Genomic DNA, 23466 nt, shown 5'->3' with positions numbered 1-23466 from the left:
GCCTGGGACCCCGCTACACCGCAGCCACCAACCCCGGTAAGCAATAAGATGCAAGGATTATAAGAGGCACCATCATTTTATTAAAAAATATTTTTTTCTTATTTTTCTCCTCAAAAATTGTGGTGCGTCTTATAATCCGGAGCATCTTATAAAGCGAAAAATACGGTACTTGCTGCAGGTCAAGCAGACGTTGAAGAGCTGGGCTGGCCTGATGCACAAACACTCATTATTGACTTATTCATAGGGGCAAAACATCACTTGTTCAGGTACATTATCATTCACTGCCAGTGCAGCCTCGCTGCCCAATTAAGGATGCATTATATTATGTAAGGGTAGCTGATCTATATACCTAGAATGCATGGCTCCGAGATTTCTCCCAAAAAAATGCAAGAACATTTATTGTCAGGAAAAGGACATTTTCGGTAAAATTAGCACATGAGCCTCCTGCTCTCACTTGTAACATTTCTATCAAGAGTTTGACATACAAGTCAGTACTAGGACAGCATTCACATCATATACACATCAGTCACAAGTTCTGCTAGAAATGCTGCTCTCAGCGAAGGTTTTAATGTATTTTGTAAATGTAGGATACTGCAGCAGTCACTGTTCATGTAACACCTTCTGCTTCAAAAGCCTTAAGTCCAGCATTATAGCATTGGCTACAACTTATCAGAAATAAAAAAAAATAAAAATAAATTTGATTTTGCACCTTTTCAGCTTTGGTTTCACCCTGTACCATTATTTTATGCACAACAAATTTAGATCTCAGATCCATTGGGCTCAGTCTCCGAACTTGGCATCCGTAGATCAGTGTCATTTCTTACCATTGAGAAAAGTCCAACTACACTGAGAAGTGCGAGTAGCATTGTGACAGCGCACAGACTGAACATATTTCTCGTACCACTTTGATAGTCACTGTCATGAAGCACTAGAAGCCCCAGTCCAGCAATGAGGTTCAGGGGTACTCTGAACCAGTTCATTACCCCTGTTTGTTCTTTTTCTGGGATCAGTCGACGCCTGAGAAAACTCATTGCTGGGAAGTATAGTCCACTGGCTAGCTCAATGAGGAGGAATGCAAGGAAGGACTCTGTTGGGCGTTCCTGCCCTGGTGCTGTAGAGAAGGTTAGCATGAAGAGGGAGAAGAAAACCATGAGCACAGACAAGCAGAGAACGTGCATGGGCTGTAGGTGATATTTCTTTGAAGTTGCAAGTCGGTAGAGTGATGAACCAGTTGCACTTGCTGCCATGAAGCCAGAGAAGGCAATCCCAAGGGGAGTATTATAAGGATCCAGTACAGGGGTCCAAAGGAATATAAAAATGTAAACCACACTCTCAAATAATGCTTGTATGGCACCTAAAAGCAATACACGGCGGTCCCTCAGAAGACATCTCAGACCATCACCACAACTTCGGGTAATGCTGCTGCTCTGTCCACGGTTCTCGTCCCATTCCCGAAACATTAAAGCTACAGACAGACCTAACAGTGGTACGGCTAGCACAGAGGGTGAAGCTGGCCCGAGTCCTAGCCACTCTGCGCAGGCATTTGCAGTTACTCCTGCAGCAATTGCAATGGCACCGTTCCAAGTAGCAACCTGAGAGAAAGTGTGAGGAAGCCATTCTGCTGGGAAATCATGGTGTTCTGTATGTTCATGCGCATACCATGATTCAAATGAAGAAAACAACAAGGCGCTTGAGAATCCACCCAGAACACGGCCAGTCAAGAGCACAAAATAGTCCTGAGATAGTTTACACAAGTAACATCCTGCAAGGAGGAGGGTAAAAAGTATACATGATTTCCGTCGACCAAGACGTCCTGTCAGGGGAGCACTTATCAACCCTGAGAGCACAGTGGCTCCAAAGCCACACACATATATGATGGCAATCTGTCCTTCTAGAAAGTGGTAGTGCTGGTACAGTTTGTACAGGTAGGGACCCTGCAGCCAGTCTGCTGCCAACGCTGGGAAGTAGGCTCGGAAAAAGTCATGTTGAAAGCGTCGGAAAGCTGGGTTGCCCAACGAGTTGTTAGTAGATACATTTTTGGAATGGCACGCCGAGAACTCCAGCACTGCCCACAGAGCCAAAAGGCCAACGAGGACCAAATATGCCGTCACCAACATAATGTATCATCGAAATGGCATTCTGAGAGAAGCTAAAACAAAAAGAGAACAACTTATAAACCGGACTTATAACTTTCCATTAAAATAAACATGAAACACTTATTGAAAATAATAAAGCTGTATGAACAAAAGTGATGGACAATTATGGTTACCCTGACTGATCCCTGCAGATCACATTCCAATGCTTACAGTGTCATCGCTGGTTTCTATTTCATAGTCTTGTCTGCCAAGGAAATTGCAATAAGTAAATGGCAGCTCAGCTAATCACTTGCCACAGTAGTGACCTTCCTCATCCAGTGAATGACTGAGCAGGTGTTTGTAGCCACTGTCACTGGGATTAGAAGGTAGAAACCAGCAGGGAGAGGAAGGCATTGGGAGAGAAGCTACAGGAGATAGTGAGGATGATCATTGCTTCTTTTATTCACACCTTGTACCGTGGGACATTGGACCCAGCACTCAAATTACAGGATTTTGGATCTTACCAGCTTAAAGATGCTTTCACAATGCACTTTGCCTTGTTCAGTGGTCCTATAGGGGCTTACATCTCAACCATCCCTCGCAAGATAGGATTTAGGTGTATGAGTTGACAGGCCCATTGACTAGAATGGTGCAGACTGAGTCACCGTGTGCTTTGTCATGCACCATTTTCGGACATATGCACACACTGGAGGCGGACATCCAGACGCCGTCTACTATGTCTGAGTGTCCGCATCTAGTAGGACTACACACCCGAAAATTATGCACATTGAAGCACAAGATGCCTCCGTCTGCACTATTATAGTCAACAGCACTGTTGACTCATACGCCCAAATCTGGTTATGTGGGGGGAGTTTAGACGCAAGACAAGACACAAAGGGACCTTTGAATATGTTGAAGAACACAGTGTGAGAGGACCCTTGTGGGGGCCTGAGACTGTTAGAAGACAAAACAGGAAATTGTCAAAATGCAAATCTCTGATGTGTCAGATGTCTCTCCAGAGGACTTCGATACACAGGCAGAACAAGAAGTTTTGGGTGGGGTGTGAGGGATTGTTCTGGAAATAGATGTGGGTGCACCCAGGGTCGGACTGACCCATCGGAGGATTCTTCGGTGGGTCCAGGCACTGACATGTGCTGGCACAGTGAACGTGTGCCAAAAATGTGCATACCGACCGCTCTCCCCGGTTGTCTTACAGGGTGGAACAGTGACATAAAAAGTCATCAGAACACAAGAGCGCTCTGTTACTTACAAATAGTGCGCCGCAGTCTGCAGCAGGCGAGCATGTCCACTGTGTTATCAGTGATGCCCGCACTGCTCTCTCACCCTCTCAGAAGAACAGCGAGCAGGACATCCTCCCAGCACTGCTCTCTCACCATCTCAGAAGAGCAGCGAGCAGGACATCCTCCCAGCATGACGTCATCACTACTTGCAGCTCCGCTCAGAGCTAGTCAGAGAGCAGTCCAGGCATCACTTTAGAACACAGCTGACACGCTCGCCTGCTGCAGACTGTGGCTCAAGATTTGTAAGTAACAGAGCGCTCTTGCGCCCTGATAGCTTTTTATGTTACCACTATTCCCAGAGTTGCAGCTCTTAATAAGGCCAACACTGATTGGCTGTGCTGCGGCCAATCTGTGTTAGCTTTGTTTGCGTCCTCTTCTCCCCGGCTGTACAGCACAGTCATTCATAACGCGTGCTCCCCTCCCCCCACAGTGGAAGCAGCAGAGGGAGATAGATGACTGCCTGCTACAGCTGAAATGGTTGAAGAAGGGCCCCCCTGCCAGCCTAAAAGCGAGTAAGTGTAAATGGGGGGCATTTAGTCTGGGGTGATAGCGGGGCTAAGTTACTTAGGGGTAAATGAGGGTCCCATTACCTCATCTCTCCTTTCACCCCTGACTGACTGCACCCCCTCCCCCTGGATCACCCCTGGCTAAAACTTTCCTTCCCCTACTACTAACAAAATGAGGCCCTTCATAAAAAGTTATGGCCTTATAGGTGGCAGAGATTTTTCTGTAAAAAGTGTATGGGGGGACGATGTGAGGGAAAACTCTTGATATTACTCCAATGTCATACATAAGTGATATAGGACCCCCACCACTAGAAGAGGGGACATTCACATAATGTATCTTCTGCAGAATTTCTACACTGGAAATCCCACAGCAAATTAACAGCAGAAATATCCACACAGACATTGTGCAGATATTGCTGCGTTTACTACTATGTAATGATAACCTTTACCACTGACCTGATTCTTTACATTACAAAGATTGAAATCGGTGGTGGTGAACATCCGCAGCATGAATTGACACACTGTTCATATTAAAGGGAATCTGTCACCAGAAGTTGCAGGCCCATCGGACCAGGCCATTTACATAGGCCTGCAACTTCAGATTTAAAGGGAATCTGTCACCGGAAGTTGCAGGCCCATCGGACCAGGCCATTTACATAGGCCTGCAACTTCAGATTTAAAGGGAATCTGTCACCGGAAGTTGCAGGCCCATCGGACCAGACCCAGGCCATTCACACAGGCCTGCAACTTCCGGTGACAGATTCCCTTTAAATCTGCACTGGTCAATTCCAGCTGTGGATTTTCTCAGAGTATAGATGAGATGTCATAAAAACCCTTCCATTGAGTTGGTGCTATAACACATTGCCTTAATAGTCAATAAACACCAGGGAACATTTATCATTGAGTTTGCACCAAAACATAGGCGCCAACCTCGCTATATCATTAAGACGTGTACTACCTTATGTTATGCCCTGATATTAGTGTGTTTTACTGAACAATTGGTGGTCTTGTATTTATATTTCTAAGAATGATATTCTCTGGTGGGTGCAAGGTGCTGCAGTCCGACGCTGGGTGCACCTTCGGGGCGTTCATGCCGTGTGATGATACTACACCGACATTTACAGGCGAATCACTTAGGGCTAATTAGAGGTGAGTGGACCAATTCGGAACAAATTAAATGTTTTATGAATTACTAGAAAAAGTAAGGAAGCAAGCAATGGGTAACAGGAAAAAAGACAATGGAGCGGAGGCGCGAACAACCAGTGAGGACAGGGGGTGAATGCTGTTATTTACCCCCATTCTCACAGCAAGAGGCGCAGACTGACTGTAATGTCAGGAGACTCAGCCATGTCCTATCCAACAACAGGGCGGCTCACACAAGACAGAGCTGGGGAACAGGACAGTGACGCCTAGAAGTGACTACGAGCCTGAGACTTGTAGTTCCACAGGCCGCGACAACACATAGAAGCGCTGTACTACTCCGTGTATCCGACCACTTCCTCTTTCGGATACCGACCCTCCGGCCGCCGCCGCCTACTGCCGCCTCCTCCCGCAGCGTTCTCCCTCTCTGCCGTCCATCGCTCTCATCGCTGCTGGCTACACACTTCCGCTTCCGGGAAGAGCCGCACTCCGAGGGCGGGGCGCTGAGGAACACGTGACTCTTCACCGGGGGTGGAGGAGTGATGCGGTCACATGACCTGCGCTCTCCGTGTGACTGGCAGGTCTCGCCCCTGTCACCCATGTAGTCAGCTGTGCAGTAATGTGGCTCCGGCGCCGCCAATGGCAGCCATGGGAATAGGATCAGCCTGGGAGAAGGGGATGGCGTCACATCTTCAAACATTTACAGGGGTTTCTGTTGACAAGACTTTGTGATTTGTTCTCAGGTTAGGAACTAATTAACTGATAGATCGGTGGGGTCCGACCGCTGGGATCCGGAGAGCCGCCGGCCAGTCCATGCACTGCGATGCCATCAGCGTCCGGGTTATATGGCCGCCTGGCTGCGCCCTTAGAAGGGAGCAGCGGGCAGACCCCACTCCATCAGTACTATGTGGGGCTGCGCGCAGAGCTCAGCGTAAGGAATGAATGGGGCGGAGGTGGCGCATGCGCAGTGCCGCTACAGCACCTGGCTGATGTGCGAGTAATCCAGTTTCCAAAAATAATGTTCGTCACCTATAAGATCGCTATATAGACCATGTGGAACCCTATTTTTGTTTGTGGATCTGGGTCGCCCTCGCACACCCAGGGCAGCGGGGGTACTCGGTACTGGGCCGGTGTCAGGAGAGGAAAGCTTCACTGCAGCTGTGTCCCGGTCCGTGGTCCTGGGCGCCCAATATCAATGGTGGTGATGTTAATGGTGTTAAAGTTTATATGAATAGTTCGTGACGCCACCTGTGGTGTTTGGCAAGTAAGATGGTAAGCCAATGCTGCGTGCAGATCCGCTGGGACTGATGGTGTGGTGCAGCAGAGATGGTATAGCTCCCCACAGGTGGAGCTGTAGTCCCAGGGCAGTGTAGGTGCAATGGATGAGGAGAGGCACAGAATGGTATGGATGCTGGTACCCAGGTGTAGTGGTGCTGGAATAACTGGAGGACACCAGAGTATGCGGTTCCAAAGCTTTACTCACTGTTTGCAGTTCACACAACTGCCTGCCTCCATACCGTGTTCTCCAGGTCAGGGCTCCATCCAACCTCCAGGCAGGATAGGATTCTCCCTCCACACTCCGCCAACATGTACCTTACTGAACGACTCCTCCAATGCGCCTTTAGGTGCGAAGCACTCCAGTACTTAGTTACCCTGGAATGCCTCTCTCTAGGTGTTCCTAGTCTTTACTTGTATGACAGACAGCTGTAGCCTGCTTCGGGGACTCCTCACTGCGTCCCGGCTCTCTATTCAGTTGCTGTTGTGTCCCAAGTCTATGATGGGAGCAAGACGTTAGCGGCTCACTACTCCTCCGGTGTCTGTTGCCGGACATAAAGTTCCAATCAACCTCGGGGACCGGGCCCCGGACTTTGTGCTCTCTGGACTGGAAGGGTTCTCTATCTGTCTCAACCTGCTTCCCACCGTCCTTCTATTCTCCTTCGTTCCATTCTGTTCTATCTCTTATGGAATCTGTAGTCTTCAGTCTACGTCTCTTTCTCCTTCTCTTCCTTCCCTGAGGAGCTCGTTCCACTAAGACCAGTCCTCAGCCTCTCTTGACTGACTGCCTTCCTCCGCCTTGAGCTCCTCTCAGGCTGAACTGCTGTTAGCCTGCTCTCTCTCTGGGACTCACCCCAGACTGACCTTCTGTCAGACTGACCTGAAATCCTACACCTTCCCTCTCTTTTATATCATCTTACTCCACTCGCCTCCCAGCACATCTCGTGTTACAAAGCAGGGTTCCACGAGGGGTGCTCTGCTAAACCCCCAGCATAAAGCTGTTAGGTGGCCCCACTGAACTATCCTGTGTGTGGAATGCAGGTGTGGAGTGTGGTCAGGAGTTCCCACCTTACCTGGATGGTGGGGCACTACACCTTAGGAGAAGGTGCAGTACCTCTGTGGCGACTGAAGCCTCAGGGGCGCCACATACCCCCCGTTAAACACAGCACATCCGCGGGCTGTAAGACAACAAAAGGTACAATACAGGAACACACAAAAAATTTAAATGCTGTTCAACAATACTTATCTAATCTTCCTAATGTAGAAGGTACATTTCTTAAACGTTACAAACAGACTAACTTCCTATCTTAGTATCAAAAATTTACTTAAGTGCAATTCTTAATTCAAAGTGCTATACTCAACACATTTTCTTTATTACATTTTCTATCAATTATTCTCTTTTTCTTCTACTGGACACAAGACACTGACCATCTACGCTTGGCCTGTCACCTGTCACTTTCAATTCTTCAGTCTTTATTCAATTCTCACATTCTATCTCAAAACTTTTCTAATTCTCTGTATCAAATATTCTATAAAAGACATTTACTTTTCATAAGGCATAACATTATCAAATACGTTATCATAAAACATTCAAAATTCTTGTAAGGTGCTGAACACTGCTCCTGTTAGGAGCGGTGGAACGCACTAAATAAAATTATAAATAAAGTGCGTTCACCGCTCGGGGTCCACCGTGCGGTAGATGGTAAGACCGCTGCTAGGTGGTGGCAGAGGTATCTGGCGGTAGAGTGCACAGGGTTAAGACTTCACCCGAGAGCACTGGACAAGCTCTGTTGCACTCACAGAGCACATGAACAGATAAGACTGCAGCGAGCTCTGTTTCACTCACAGAGCTGCAAGCGTACGCAAGCTCTGTTACACACACAGAGCTGCAAGCCTACACAGACCCTGTTACACACACAGAGCTGCAAGCATTCACAAGCTCTGTTACACACACAGAGCTGCAAGTATAACACAAGCTCTGTTGCACACACAGAGCTGCAAGCATAAACACGTGCAACAACGCTGAGTCTGTTTGAATGTCACAGGAGCTCAGCGACACAGACGCGGTATCTGGTCACAGGAGCAGCCCTAGCTGACGGCACCAACTCCGTCTAGACCTACCGTGTACGTCTGGGAAATAGGGTGTTGCAAGTGTGAACGCACCTAGAGCTGCTACTGCAGCGCGGCGTTAACTAAGCCGCTGTAGAAACGCTGCTGTCAAGCAGGCACAAGCTGACGCTAGCTGCTGAGCACTGGAGCAATGGCGCACTGGCGCTAGTACTGGCTCTAACTCAAACTCTCACACATTCGTAATAACCAAGGAATGGGGGTTTCAAATGAGTCATTCACCAGTCCATGCATCCATCAACAAACATACAGCAAGTATGACTATACTAGCGCATGGCGGAACAGTCATGCGCGCTTTTTATAGCGTACGGGACCTGCCGGAAATCTCCAGAACTCCAATAGGAGCCAATAGGATTCAGAGCAGGACCTGAGCACCTGACTCCCGAACTCCAATAGGAGCTCGTCCTGTGAGCATGCTCAGTAGCTGGCACAAAGGACTTAGCCTCTGGAGATAAATGTGAGGACCTGGGTTTCTGCATACAGTTGTGGCCAAAAGTATTGACACCCCTGCAAGTCTGTCAGATAAAACTCAGTTTCTTCCGGAAAATGATTGCAAACACAAATTCTTTGGTATTATTATCTTCATTTAATTTGTCTTAAATGAAAAAACACAAAAGAGAATGAAGCAAAAAGCAAAACATTGATCATTTCACACAAAACTCCAAAAATGGGCCAGACAAAAGTATTGGCACTCTCAGCCTAATACTTGATTGCACAACCTTTAGCCAAAATAACTGCGACCAACCGCTTCCGGTAGCCATCAATGAGTTTCTTACAATGCTCTGCTGGAATGTTAGACCATTCTTCTTTGGCAAACTGCTCCAGGTCCCTGATATTTGAAGGGTGCCCTCTCCAAACTGCCATTTTTAGATCTCTCCACAGGTGTTCTATGGGATTCAGGTCTGGACTCATTGCTGGCCACCTTAGAAGTCTCCAGTGCTTTCTCTCAAACCATTTTTTAGTGCTTTTTGAAGTGTGTTTTGGGTCATTGTTCTGCTGGAAGACCCATGACCTCTGAGGGAGACCCAGCTTTCTCACACTGGGCCCTACATTATGCTGCAAAATTTGTTGGTAGTCTTCTGACTTCATAATGCCATGCACACGGTCAAGCAGTCCAGTGCCAGAGGCAGCAAAGCAACCCCAAAACATCAGGGAACCTCCGCCATGTTTGACTGTAGGGACCGTGTTCTTTTCTTTGAATGCCTCTTTTTTTCTCCTGTAAACTCTATGTTGATGCATTTGCCCAAAAAGCTCTACTTTTGTCTCATTTGACCAGAGAACATTCTTCCAAAACATTTTAGGCTTTTTCAGGTAAGTTTTGGCAAACTCCAGCCTGGCTTTTTTATGCCTCGGGGTAAGAAGTGGGGTCTTCCTGGGTCTCCTACCATACAGTCCCTTTTCATTCAGATGCCGACGGATAGTACGGGTTGACACTGTTGTACCCTCAGACTGCAGGGCAGCTTGAACTTGTTTGGATGTTAGTCAAGGTTCTTTATCCAACATCCGCACAATCTTGCGTTGAAATCTCTTGTCAATTTTTCTTTTCCGTCCACATCTAGGGAGGTTAGCCACAGTGCCATGGGCTTTAAACTTCTTGATGACATTGCGCACGGTAGACACAGGAACATTCAGGTCTTTGGAGATGGACTTGTAGCCTTGAGATTGCTCATACTTCCTCACAATTTGGTTTCTCAAGTCCTCAGACAGTTCTTTGGTCTTCTTTCTTTTCTCCATGCTCAATGTGGTACACACAAGGACACAGGACAGAGGTTGAGTCAACTTTAATCTATGTCAACTGGCTGCAAGTGTGATTTAGTTATTTCCAACACCTGTTAGGTGCCACAGGTAAGTTACAGGTGCTGTTAATTACACAAATTAGAGAAGCATCACATGATTTTTTGAACAGTGCCAATACTTTTGTCCACCCTCTTTTTTATGTTTGGTGTGGAATTATATCCAATTTGGCTTTAGGACAATTCTTTTTGTGTTTTTTCATTTAAGACAAATTAAATGACGATAATAATACCAAAGAATTTGTGTTTGCAATCATTTTCAGAAAGAAACTGAGTATTATCTGACAGAATTGCAGGGGTGTCAATACTTTTGGCCACAACTGTAGGTATGGCAGAACTCAGATTCCTAACAGCTCCCAGCCGGGATTTCTTGCAGTGTCCCTTGAGGTAGACATCATTCTTCGAAAAGTGTCCATGCAAAAACATTATCTTCGCAAAGAGTCTTTATATGTAAAACCAAGAGTGAGCACCCAAAGGGGTGAAAACTATTTACAAGAACGTTTCGGATCACACAGCGTTCATGATCTACACAGTTCCATTTGTAGAAAAACACCGCCAATCAAAAGCAGGCAACAAAAGTGCTACCGGAAAAACATGATAGCAAACAAGGCACAACTGGTGCAAACAAACCCTCCTGGGTAACGAGATTTAGTAAATGTAAATTTTCAATTGTGGTCCCCTCCTGGGGTTCTGGAAGCTGAACTGGAACTGTTCTCATCTTGATTCTGGTTCCTTACTATGGGGTCTTGTCTGGTACGAAGTCTAGCTCCTAAGGCTTCTGCAGTGTGTTGGTGCTGATGAGCAACTGCCTGGGGATTTGGCAGTAAAGGGATCCCGAGATCACCATCCCAAAATGATCCAGATCCCCCTCTGACCTGTAGATGTCGGATCGGGCATGCCGGCTCCATCCGTACCCCCACCAGCATGGCCCTCCTCCTCATCAACCCATTAGGAAGGCCGGGGTAAATACCTGGGAGTTCCCGACGGGGCGGCCTCTGTTCCGGTGCAGGTGGTGTGGCAGCGGATGCTGCCTGGTGAGACACCGGGGACGGCAGTGGAGCCCATGGCAGCTCCGGTTCCGCGGAGGTCGCTGGCTGGACCTGCGCAGCCGCGCCAGGTCCGGGCAGGAGCTCCTCTTCCTCCGCTTCAGCTCCCTGGGATATGTACAACTCCTCCGGTATTAGCGGCAAGGAAGGAACAGAGTACGCTGCTGATGGCATGGCAGCGGCTCCAAGCTCCGCCAGGAAAAGATGCGGTGCAGCGGCGGGTACCGGTGTCACGGGTACCGCAGGTGTAGGCCCCTCCTGGGAGCGCTGCAGGTTTAATGTCCATAGCGCTTCTCGCCTCAGTCGCAGGCGGCATGTCAGCTGGATAATCTCGTCCTCCAGCTGCTGGGGATTCATTCTTGAGATCGGGTCGGAGCCTTCAGCCATGGCGCCAGGGAGATTCAGTTCCCCGCGCTCCGCAGGCCTCCTTCCCTCACTCTCCAAAATGGCGTTCTGGCGTTCTTCTTGCTCCACCCTTCTGCTCGCCACTGGCTTTCTCTGCCCCTCCTTCCGTGGGCGGCGTCTTCCCGCGCCTCCATACCAAGCCAGTATACGAACCCCTCGGGGGGTGGGCCATGCATCGGTCACATAGTAATTCAGGCAGGGACGGCCCAAGACTCTTCGCGGTCTTTTCTTAGGACCTCCCACCTCTTCACGCCCTTCTCCGCGCCAGCGGCCATTTCTAATGTCCATTTTACTGTCTATTAAATTTGGTCTTCTGCACATTTTCAAAAGTTGTAAATCCAAGACACACAGAACCCGATGGCATCGGGTCTCGTCATCCTGTTCGTGACGCCAAAATTGGGTCGCCCTCGCACACCCAGGGCAGCGGGGGTACTTGGTACCGGGCCGGTGTCAGGAGGGGAAAGCTTCACGGCAGCTGTGTCCCGGTCCGTGGCCCTGGGCGCCCAATATCAATGGCGGTGATGTTAATGGTGTTAAAGTTTATATGAATAGTTTGTGACGCCACCCGTGGTGTTTGGCAAGTAAGATGGTAAGCCAACGCTGCATACAGATCCACTGGGACTGATGGTGTGGTGCAGCAGAGATGGTATAGCTCCCCACAGGTGGAGCTGTAGTCCCAGGGCAGTGTAGGTGCAATGGATGAGGAGAGGCGCAGAATGGCAAAGATGTTGTTACCCAGATGTAGCGGTGCGGGAATAACTGGAGGACACCAGAGTATGCGGTTCCAAAGCTTTACTCACTGTTTGCAGTTCACACAACTGCCTGCCTCTGTACCGTGTTCTCCAGGTCAGGGCTCCAGCCAGCCTCCAGGCAGGATAGGATTCTCCCTTCCACACTCCGCCAACATGTACCTTACTGAACGACTCCTCCAAAGCGCCTTTAGGTGCGAAGCACTCCAGTACTTAGTTACCCTGGAATGCCTCTCTCTAGGTGTTCCTAGTCTTTACTTGTATGACAGACAGCTGTAGCCTGCTTCGGGGACTCCTCACTGCGTCCCGGCTCTCTATTCAGCTGCTGTTGTGTCCCAAGTCTATGATGGGAGCAAGGCATTAGTGGCTCACTACTCCTCCGATGTCTGTTGCTGGACATAAAGTTCCAATCAACCTCGGGGACCGGGCCCCGGCCTTTGCGCTCTCTGGACTGGAAGGGTTCTCTCTCTTTCTCAACCTGCTTCCCACTGTCCTTCTATTCTCCTTCGTTCCGATCTGTTCTATCTCTCTTATGGAATCTGTAGTCTTCAGTCTACGTCTCTTTCTCCTTCTCTTCCTTCCCTGAGGAGCTTGTTCCACTAAGACCAGTCCTCAGCCTCTCTTGACTGACTGCCTTCCTCCGCCTTGAGCTCCTCTCAGGCTGACCTGCTGTCAGCCTGCTCTCTCTCTGGGACTCACCCCAGACAGACCTTCTGTCAGACTGACCTGAAATCCTACACCTTCCCTCTCTTTTATATCATCTTACTCCACCCGCCTCCCAGCACATCTCGTGTTTTACGAAGCAGGGTTCCACGAGGGGTGCTCTGCTAAACCCCCAGTATAAAGCTGTTAGGTGGCCCCACTGAACTATCCTGTGTGTGGAATGCAGGTGTGGAGCGTGGTCAGGAGTTCCCACCTTACCTAGATGGTGGGGCTCTACACCTTAGGAGAAGGTGCAGTACCTCTGTGGCGACTGAAGCCTCAGGGGCGCCACAGATCCACTGGCACTTGGGATTATGTTGATGAGTGTCTGCAGAACTGGAGATTGATGCTTATTATTCTATAACCTCCTGGTCAAGGGTCCTGTAACCCCACAACACCTGTACTACACATGGATGACATGCCCCCACCCCTGGGCATTGCCAAATGGTGGTATGGGTCTTCTGTGCGGCAGAAGGAGCCACATGTGCCCAGTTCTAACCACTGCACTGGTGTCATCAGACTGTGATCCCTGCGCTGGGAGCTGGTGAGAGGTGGGATGCTCCCTCAGGTAATGTACCTGGACTGGGACTAGTGTGTCCCCCTGCTGTCACCTATACTGACCCCGCTCCACACACTCCTGATGAGCAACCTGTCAATGATCACATCAAGACATGCAAAAGACTTCCTTGGATAGCACGGAAAAGCTGGGACTGCCCCAATGGATCTGGCACAGTTGGGGGCTATGGATAACATTACCACTTTGTTCATTCCAGTATTAGAAGACTACATTGGGGGCTTATGTTAATTTTGAGGTAATTGTCCAGAACTGTTCTTGGCAATCCAAAGTCTTGATGGACCATGTTATGTCACTTGGGTCTATTTGTAGGATAAATCTGTCACAACCTCAGTCCCTCCATTATGAACAGAGCCTTGTATTTTGTGCTATCTTACTTATAGTCTTTGAGGCCAAGTTCACACTGGGATTTATTTTTTGTTATTTTCATCGTAATAGAACAGACATAGGAAACCATGGAAGAACAACATACACAAAACATATACAAAGTGTGTGCATGTGATACTCAGAGCAAGGAGCCATGTTCTACCACAGTAATAAAATATTAGTGATGAGACATACAGTTGTGCTCAACAGTTTACATACCCGGCAGAATTTTTGTTTTCTGGGCCTTTTTTCAGAGACTACGAATGACAACACCAAAACTTTTTCTCCACTTATGAATAGTGGTTGGGTGAAGCCATTTATTGTCAAACTACTGTGTTTTCTCTTTTTAAATCACAATGACAACCCAAAACATCCAAATGACCCTGATCAAAAGTTTACACACCCTGGTGATTTTGGCCTGGTAACATGCACAGAAGTTGACACAAATGGGTTTTAATGGCGACTAAAGGTAACATACTCACCTGTGACAAATGCCAGGAAAATTGTTCAGGATGCAAAGAAAAACACAATAACATCAGCTGAGGTACAGGACTCTCTGAAAACTAGCGGTGTGGCTGCTTCAAGATGCACAGTAAGGAGGCATTTGAAGAAAAATGAGCTACATGGTCTAGTGGCCAGAAGAAAGCCATTACTGCGCAAATGCCAAAAAGTATCTCACCTACAATACGCAAAACAGTACAGAGACAAGCCTCAAAACTTCTGGAACAAGGTAATTTGGAGTGATGAGACCAAAATTGAACTTTTTGGCCACAACCATAAATGTTACATTTGGAGAGAGGTCAACAAGGCCTATGATGAAAGGAACACCATTACTACTGTAAAGCACGGAGGTGGATGTGTGAGCTACAAAGGCAAAGGAAACTTGGTCAAAGTTTAAGGAAAGATGAATGCAGCACGTTATCAGCAAATACTGGAGACAAGTTTTCAATCATCAGCCCAGAAGCTGCGCCTGGGACTTTCTTGGATGTTCTAACATGACAATGATCCATAACACAAGGCCAAGTCGACCTGTCATTGGCTACAGCAGAACAAAGTGAAGGTTCTGGAGTGGCCATCTCAGTCTCCTGACCTCAATATCATTAAGCCACTCTGGGGAGATCTCAAGCGCACAGTTCAAAACACATCACAGAAAAAAAACTACTTACAATTCCAATAACTATTTGCTCTATATCTTCCTATTCCTACTGATTTCAGGTGACATCTCCCCCAACCCTGGTCCACCATACCCCAACCTCAACCCCTACCCTACTTCATATCGAAACCATAATAATCTTATTAATATTACTTGCACTCCCTCATCTCCATCTTTTAATTGTGCCTTCTGGAATCCACGGTCTGCTTGTAACAAGCTTCCTTTCCTACACAACTACTTTCTGAACAACTCTTTTAATCTGCTGGCCCTCACTGAAACCTGGATTCAGGATTCTGACACTGTCTCTCCTGCTGCCATTTCCTACGGTGGCTTACAATTCTCTCACTCCTCGAGACCCACAAACAGACATGGTGGTGGAGTCGGCATACTCCTGTCCCCACAATGCACTTTCCAGGTCATCCCCCCAGTTCCATCACTCTTATTCCCTTATTTTGAGGTCCACACCATCAGGCTCTTCCATCCCCTCTCCCTCAGAGTAGCGGTCATATATCGGCCCCCAGGCTCACCCACCCACTTCCTTGACCACTTTTCAGCCTGGCTGCCGCACTTCATGTCCTCAGAATTACCAACTCATCCTGGGAGATTTCAACATCCCCATTAACAGCCCTACATCCACATCTGCATCCCAGCTTCTGTCACTAACCACCTCTCTAGGCCTCTCGCAGCTTTCAACCTCTGAGACACACAAGGACGGTAATACCCTTGATCTGGTCTTTGTCCAGCTCTGTTCAATCTCCCACCTAAATAACTCACCGCTTCCACTCTCTGACCACAACATTCTCTCCTTCACGCTCACAAATCCTCGCCACCCCAGCTCACTCCTACCTACCACACAGTCAGAAATCTACAAGCCATTAACCCTCAGACACTTTCAGACTCCCTACACATCACTGTCCCCAATCTCCTCTTTTTCCTGTCCTGATCTGGCTGTTCATCACTACAACGACACTCTTAGAAGCACCCTTGACCAAGTAGCTCCCCTCACCCTCAGAACCTCCAAGCACAGAGTAAAACAGCCCTGGCTCACTTTCCATACTTGATCCCATCACAAAAGTCTCCAGACTCCTCTCGTCCGACCACATGCACTACCGACCCCATTCCCTCACGTCTCCTCCAGTCTCTCTCCAGTCGTCACAACTCACCTAACTGCAATCTTTAATCTCTCCCTCTCCTCGGGCATTTTACCATCCTCCTTCAAACACGCCATTGTTACTCCATTACTAAAGAAACCCGCTCTCGACCCATCTTTCACAAACAACTACAGACCAGTCCCCAATCTCCCCTTCATTTCTAAACTTTTTGAGTGCCTAGTTTACTCCCGCCTTACCCGATACCTCTCCACTCACTCCCTTCTAGACCCTTCACAGTCCGGCTTCCGCCCCCTACATTTGACAGAAACTGCACTCATCAAAGTGACCAATGACCTGACAGCAAAACGTAACGGTGATCACTCATTCTTCTTGACCTATCTGCAGCTTTCGACATTGCTGACCACCATCTTCTACTCTCTAGGCTCCAGTCATTAGGCATTAAGGACAGTGCTCTCTTCTGGTTCTCTTCCTATCTTTCTGACCCGTCCTTCAGTGCTTTGTTCTCTGGCTCCACGTCATCTCCTCTTCCTCTCGCTGTCGGGGTACCGCAGGGCTCAGTCCTTGGCCCCCTTCTCTTCTCTCTCTACATGGCCCCAATTGGACAGACCATCAGCAGATTTGGCTTTCAGTACCATCTTTATGCTGATGACACACAACTATATACGTCATTCCCCGACCTTACCCCCGCTGTAATAACGCCAGTGACTGTCTGTCCGCAGTCTCCAACATCATGTCCGCTGTCTATCTGAAACTCAACCTCTCCAAAACTGAACTTCTTCTGTTCCTGCCGTCTACTAACCTCCCTAAATCTGACATTTCCCTCTCCGTGGGTGGCACCACAATAACACACTGGCAGCAGGCGCGCTGTCTGGGTGTTATGTTTGACACCAATCTCTCCTTCACATCCCATATACAATCTCTTGCCCGCTCTTGCTGCTTACTCCTAAAGAACAACTCTAGAATACGCCCGTTTCTCACCATGGAAACAACAAAAACCCTCACTGTAGCATTGATCCACTCCCGCCTGGATTACTGCAATGCTCTATTTATTGGCCTCCCCGTTACTCGACTATCCCCTCTCCAATCCATACTTAATGCAGCGGCCAGGATTGTCCATCTGGCTAATCGGTACTCGGATATGTCCACTCTTCGCCAGTCCTTACATTGGCTGCCCCTTCATTATAGGATCCAATTCAAAGTACTTGTTCTCACCCACAAAGCTCTCCACAGTGCAGCACCCCCTACATCTCCTCCCTCATTTCTGTCTATTAGCCTAACCGACCGCTGCGCTCTGCAAATGACTTTCAACTAACCTCTTCACTAATCCGTACCTCCCACTCCCGACTCCGAGACTTCTCCCGCACTGCGCCAATCCTCTGGAATGCTCTACCCCAAGAAATTAGGACTATCCACAATTTGCATAGTTTCAGGCGCTCCCTCAAAACACATTTGTTCAGAGCGGTCTACCACGTTCACTAATCACAGTCATTCTATGTGTAAGTGTGCATGTGTAGCCCATTCACTATCTCCATCCATCCCTCACTCCCTCAAGATGGCTGGACCATCATTGTAAATACACCATTGTAAATACACACCTGTACTTTGTATCTCGCCCACCTCATTGTAGATTGTAAGCTCTCACGAGCAGGGTCGTCTTATTTTGCTTTATTGTATTGTTAACATTGTTACTTATGACTTATGTTTGGAACTGTTAAACTGTAAAGCGCTGCGGAATATGTTGGCGCTATATAAATAAAGATTATTATTATTATTATCAGGATCATTTGGATGTTTTGCGTTTGTCATGGTTAGGACATGGTTAATGTCCTGTTCTCACAGGGTTAACTTTTGCCGGCCTCTCTTTGGATCTGGGAGGGGTATTTATACTCACTCCAGACTAGGATTCCCTTTCAGCTATACTGTTATTCTGGCTGTGTGTCTGACTCCCCTGGTGTGCGTGGATACTGCATTGCTTTTTTGATTCCCGTGTATGACCCGGTTTGTCCCCTCACTCAGTTCTCTGTCTCACGCTTTGGTATTATTGTCTTCTCCGGTTCGGACCACCTGGCTTGGCTATTGTTACTCCGTTACAGTTTGTCCCTATTATACCGTCCATTGCCCGTTCTGGTTTTCTGATCTATTGCTACGTCCTGACTATTCGCTCTGTCTAACCCTTTGGTACTGTACTGCTTTCTCGTGCTTTGACTCGGCTTGATCTGGTTTTCGTCCCTGTCTATGCCCCTTGGTAACTTGTCCCGTAGTTACCTTTCTAGGAGTTTCCCTGCAGCTCCTAGCTCTGTGGAGCTTAGGTCACGCCCCCAGCAATCACGTGCTTCAGGTCCTGATAGTCTGAAGCACGCATCGTCACCACTGCTGCCCGCTCCACAGGTATCTTTGAGCACTGTTTTTGTACTCAGGACACGCGCACTGGCTCAGTGAGCAAGTGCAGTACGGTGTTCCTGACATTATAGCTGACCATTTCAGTTTTTTTTTTTCCTCTGAAGGAAAAAAAATAAAAATAAAAAGTGTGTTATCCTCATGGATCCCATACAAGCTTTGGCTGATCAGGTCAAGCACCTGACCCAAATGTTCCACAAACTTAATGTGGAACAGCGCACGATGGCCCAGACCCAGCAACAGTTGGTGGATACTGTGCAGGGGGCTGTCGCTGCAGGGGCTCCTAGTGCTGGGGATCGAGATGTCATTGGCATCCCCCGAATCGCCGGTCAAATTGCCAGGGAAGGATGCAAGCTTTTTTTTTCTCTGAGGCCCCGCTCCTCCGGGGATGAGTTCCAGAGGGTGGGGGTCGTCATTTCCCTACTTCGGGGGGCTCCACAGGCATGGGCTTTCTCTCTCTCTTCCTCTGCTCCTGAACGTATGTCTGTGAATTTGTTCTTTGAAGCTCTGGGGCACATTTATGATGAGCCTGATAGAGTGCGTCTGGCAGAGGATATGGTGATGAGTGTGACACAGGGGAGGCACTCTGCTGAATGGTTCTGCTCAGAGTTTAGACGTTGGAGAGCCAAAGTATCCTGGAACGACGCCGCCCTGAGGGGGTTGTTCCGCAGGGGCCTGTCTGACCGTCTGCAGGACGCTCTGGCATTACATCCTCCCCCTGATACCCTGGAGGATGCCATGATGCAGGCGGTCCGTATGGACCGGAGACTCCGTGCTAGAGGAATGATGCAGCAAGAGTCTCCCTTGTACCCCAAATTGTGTGACACTGCACCTGTATCTGAGCCCACGGAGGTTGGGTCAGTCTCGGTTAAGGCGAAAGATTGAAGGCACCGTAGAGACAATCTGCTATGCTTTTACTGTGGAGCCTCTGGACATTGGAAAAGGAATTGCCCCTCCTGCCCTTCTTCAGAGAAATCATCAGAGAAACGACTGAGTCTGGGCAACAATCGAGGAGGTTGTCCAGACTTCCAGGTACAATTTTTCTCATGTACAAAGATGGCGCTGCAGGTTGAATTGGAACTTGCTGGCGGTCCTGTTATAACTACCGCCTTTGTTGACTGTGGTTCCTCCATTAATCTGATTGATGTCCAAGTTGTGACTCTTAATAAGATAGGGACAGTCAGGTTAAAAGACCCTGTTAAAATTGTGGCTGTGGATTCATCCCCTCTTACCCGGGATGGAATTTGCTTTATGTCTGAAGTTTTTTCTATGAAAATGGGTTCCACTCATGTGGAAAAGTTAAGTTGTTTCCTTATGAATAATCTGCCTGCAGGACTGGTATTGGGGATGCCCTGGTTGCAACGCCACAATCCTCTCATTGATTGGGTGAAGGAGATCATCCAATGGGGATGTAATGATAATGGTCTGTGCTGTAACCCGATTCCTTTTGTCAATCCGATAAGATCTGTGTCGTCTGTCGGTCTGGAGGGTATTCCGGAGTACCTGAGAGACTTTGAAGACATGTTTTCCGAAAGCGAGGCTGAGGCGCTCCCACCACATAGACCATTTGATTGTGCTATCGATTTAGTACCTGGAGCCAAATTACCCAAGGCTCGTTTGTTTAATTTGTCCGGGCCTGAGCGCCAAGCTATGAAAGAGTACATCAAAGAGAGCCTTCGCAAGGGGCATATTCGGCCCTCGGTCTCACCCGTGGCAGAGGGGATTTTCTTTGTAAAGAAAAAAGATGGTGGGTTGCAGCCGTGCCTCGACTTTCGTGAACTGAACAAAATTACTGTTAAGAACACGTACCCTCTCCCGTTGATTCCTGATCTATGCAACCAACGCACGGGGGCCAAATGGTTTTCTAAGCTCAATCTACGAGGGGCTTATAACCTTATAAGGATCCGAGAGGGGGACGAATGGAAAACAGCAATCCTGACAACTGAGGGGCTGTTTGAAAACCTGGTTATGTCCTTCGGCCTCACTAACGCTCCTGCTGTTTTTCAGAACTTCATTAATGTTGTTTTTTCTGACTTGATTGGGCGTTATGTAGTCATCTACTTGGATGACAACTTGATATACTCTGAGGACAGTCAGTCACACTTACACCATTTACGTACGGTTCTTATGAGACACAGGGAGAACCATTTGTATGCTAAGCTGGAGAAGTGCTCATTTTTTATGCAAGAACTGTCTTTTCTGGGTGTAATTGTATCCGGGGAGGGATTCCGCATGGATCCAGGGACGGTTCAGGCCATTACCGATTGGGTGCAGCCTCATGACCTGAAGGGGTTGCAGCGATTTCTGGGCTTCGCTAATTATTATAGGAAGTTCATTAAAGGGTTCTCGCAGGTGGTCAAACCCTTGACGGACCTCACTCTTAAAGGGGCAGTTGTAAAAAAATTGGTCCGTGGCCGCAAAAAAAATTCTTTCCATTAAAGAAGTGTTTTACCACAGCCCCTGTGTTGGTACAGCCCGATTCGTCAAGACCTTTTATTGTCGAGGTCGACGCTTCAGAGGTGGGGGTGGGGGCAGTATTGTCACAGGGCTCCTCTACCCTGACTAACCTCAAACCCTGTGCCATTTCTCTAAGAAGTTCTCTTCGGCCGAGAGAAACTATTATGTCGGTAACAGAAAATTGTTAGCGTTTAAATTGGCCTTCGAAGAATGGAGGCATTTTTTGTAGGGGGCCGCTCATCCCATTACGGTCATCACTGATCATGAAAACCTGGCCTATATCGAGTCTGCTAAGAGACTGACCCCCAGACAGGCTCGGTGGGCACTTTTTTTTTTCTCGATTTCATTTTACCATCACGTTTCGACCAGGGTCTAAAAATGTAAAGGCGGATGCCTTGTCCCGAAGTTTTGATTCTGTGTCCCCTCCAGAACCTCCTTCCTCCATTCTTCAACCGGGAGTGGTTGTAGCCAAAATCTCCTCTGAGTTACAGAGAGAGATTCTGGAAGCACAAGCACAAGCTCCCAGGAATAAACCCCCAGGTAAATTGTTTGTACCCGAACAATTCCGTCTTACACTCCTTCAAGAATTTCATGATTCTGTGTTAAGTGCACACCCTGGTATTGCAGCTTCCCAGGGGGAAGTAGCTAGGGGTTTTTGGTGGCCCTCTATGGGTACTGATATAAAAAGGTTTGAAAATACTTGTGGGGTGTGAGTGCGCTCTAAAAGCTCTCAGGTCTGGCCGGACGGGAAATTGGTGCCTTTGCCAATTCCGGATAAACCATGGATACACCTGTCCATGGACTTTATCACTAATCTTCCATCTTCCAAGGGCAACTCAGTGGTATGGGTAGTGGTTGATAGATTTTCTAAGCAAGCCCACTTTGTACCATTACCTGCGTTACCATCTGCTGAAACCTTGGCCCGCTTGTTTATATAGCACATTGTACGATTGCCTGGAGTGCCCGTGAACGTGGTGTCGGACAGGGGTGTGCAATTTGTGGCCAGGTTTTGGAGAGCGTTTTGTATGAAGTTGGGGGTCACGTTGTCATTCTCCTCTGCCTATCACCCAATGGACAGACTGAACGCACCAACCAGTCGTTGGAGCAGATTCTGAGATGCCTGGCTTCCTCCAGACAGGAAGACTGGTGTGAGGTATTGCCCATGGCAGAATTTGCATTCAACTGCCGTATTAATCAGTCTACCGGAAAGTCTCCCTTTCAGGTCAATTATGGGTTTGTTCCGCAGTTTGGGGAATTTTCCCGTATGGATTCGGATTGCCCTGGTGCCGAGGGGATGGTACAACCGTTAAAAACCCTCTGGAGGGAGGTGCTGGGGAACATCTCCAAAGCCCAGAAGAAGTACAAACATTTTGCGGACAGGAGGATGGGGTTGGGTCCTGTGTTAACAGTGGGGGAAAAAGTCTGGTTGTCCACCCGTAACATCAAACTTAAAATACCCTCTATGAAGTTGGGCCCAAAATTTATTGGCCCATACAAGATGGTAGAGGTGATCAACCCGGTGGCATACAGATTACAGTTGCCCACATCCTTCAAAATATCTAACGTCTTCCACATGTCCCTATTAAAACCTGTGGGGACAGTTAGAGAAGATCCCTCATCTGTGGCTCCACCAGTGTTGGTAGAGGGTCAACTGGAGTATGAGGTGGGGCGCATCATTGATTCACGGTGGGTGTGCCGGAGACTTCAGTACCTTATTCATTGGAAGGGATATTCCGTTGAGGATCGGTCATGGGTTCCGGCCAGTTCGGTGCACGCTGATCGACTAGTGCGGGCTTTTCATGCCAGATACCCTGAGAAACCTGGGGGTCCAGTGGCCCCCCATTAAGAGGGGGGTACTGTCATGGTTAGGACATGGTTAATGTCCTGTTCTCACAGGGTTAACTTTTGCCGGCCTCTCTTTGGATCTGGGAGAGGTATTTATACTCACTCCAGACTAGGATTCCCTGTCAGCTATACTGTTATTCTGGCTGTGTGTCTGACCCCCCTGGTGTGCGTGGATACTGCATTGCTTGTTTGATTCCTGTGTATGACCCGTTCTGTCCCCTCAATCATTTCTCTGTCTCACGCTTTGGTATTATTGTCTTCTCCGGTTCTGACCTCCTGGCTTGGCTATTGTTACTCCGTTACAGTTTGTCCCTATTGTACCGTCCATTGCCCGTTCTGGTTTTCAGATCTATTGCTACGTCCTGACTATTTGCTCTGTCTAACCCTTTGGTATTGTACTGCTTTCTCGTGCTTTGACCCGGCTTGATCTGGTTTTCGTCCCT

The 23466-nt window shown here is 48.2% G+C and overlaps 1 protein-coding gene and 1 long non-coding RNA gene across 4 annotated transcripts in view; one reads left to right on the top strand and one right to left on the bottom strand.

Annotated features, from left to right (window-relative positions):
* Window positions 1-370: 370 nt before the first annotated feature.
* On the bottom strand, window positions 371-5548 carry MFSD5 (major facilitator superfamily domain containing 5). 3 transcript variants are annotated; one of them, XM_073546190.1, is made up of 2 exons: window positions 5399-5548; window positions 371-2149 (listed from the first exon to the last, which is right to left on the bottom strand). In XM_073546190.1, the coding sequence occupies exon 2, from the start codon at window positions 2115-2117 to the stop codon at window positions 759-761; it is 1359 nt and encodes a 452-aa protein (XP_073402291.1). In that variant the 5' UTR covers window positions 2118-2149; window positions 5399-5548; the 3' UTR covers window positions 371-758. The 3 variants fall into 3 exon arrangements, with proteins under 3 accessions (XP_073402291.1, XP_073402293.1, XP_073402292.1); XM_073546192.1 differs by lacking the exon at window positions 5399-5548 and adding an exon at window positions 5310-5328; XM_073546191.1 differs by lacking the exon at window positions 5399-5548 and adding an exon at window positions 5176-5290.
* A 99-nt stretch (window positions 5549-5647) lies between these two features.
* LOC141049608 (uncharacterized) overlaps window positions 5648-23466 on the top strand; it is a 29575-nt gene continuing 11756 nt past the window's right edge. The window contains exon 1 of the long non-coding RNA XR_012220396.1: window positions 5648-5765. This is a non-coding gene — a long non-coding RNA (uncharacterized lncRNA). The remainder of the gene's footprint in view (window positions 5766-23466) is intronic.

The sequence above is a fragment of the Dendrobates tinctorius genome, unplaced genomic scaffold (genome assembly GCF_039654945.1).
Source record: "Dendrobates tinctorius isolate UK_male_01 unplaced genomic scaffold, ASM3965494v1 ptg000145l, whole genome shotgun sequence".
NCBI lineage: Eukaryota > Metazoa > Chordata > Amphibia > Anura > Dendrobatidae > Dendrobates > Dendrobates tinctorius.
Note: the sequence above shows the minus strand (reverse complement) of the source record. Positions and strands in the feature narration are given on the sequence as shown.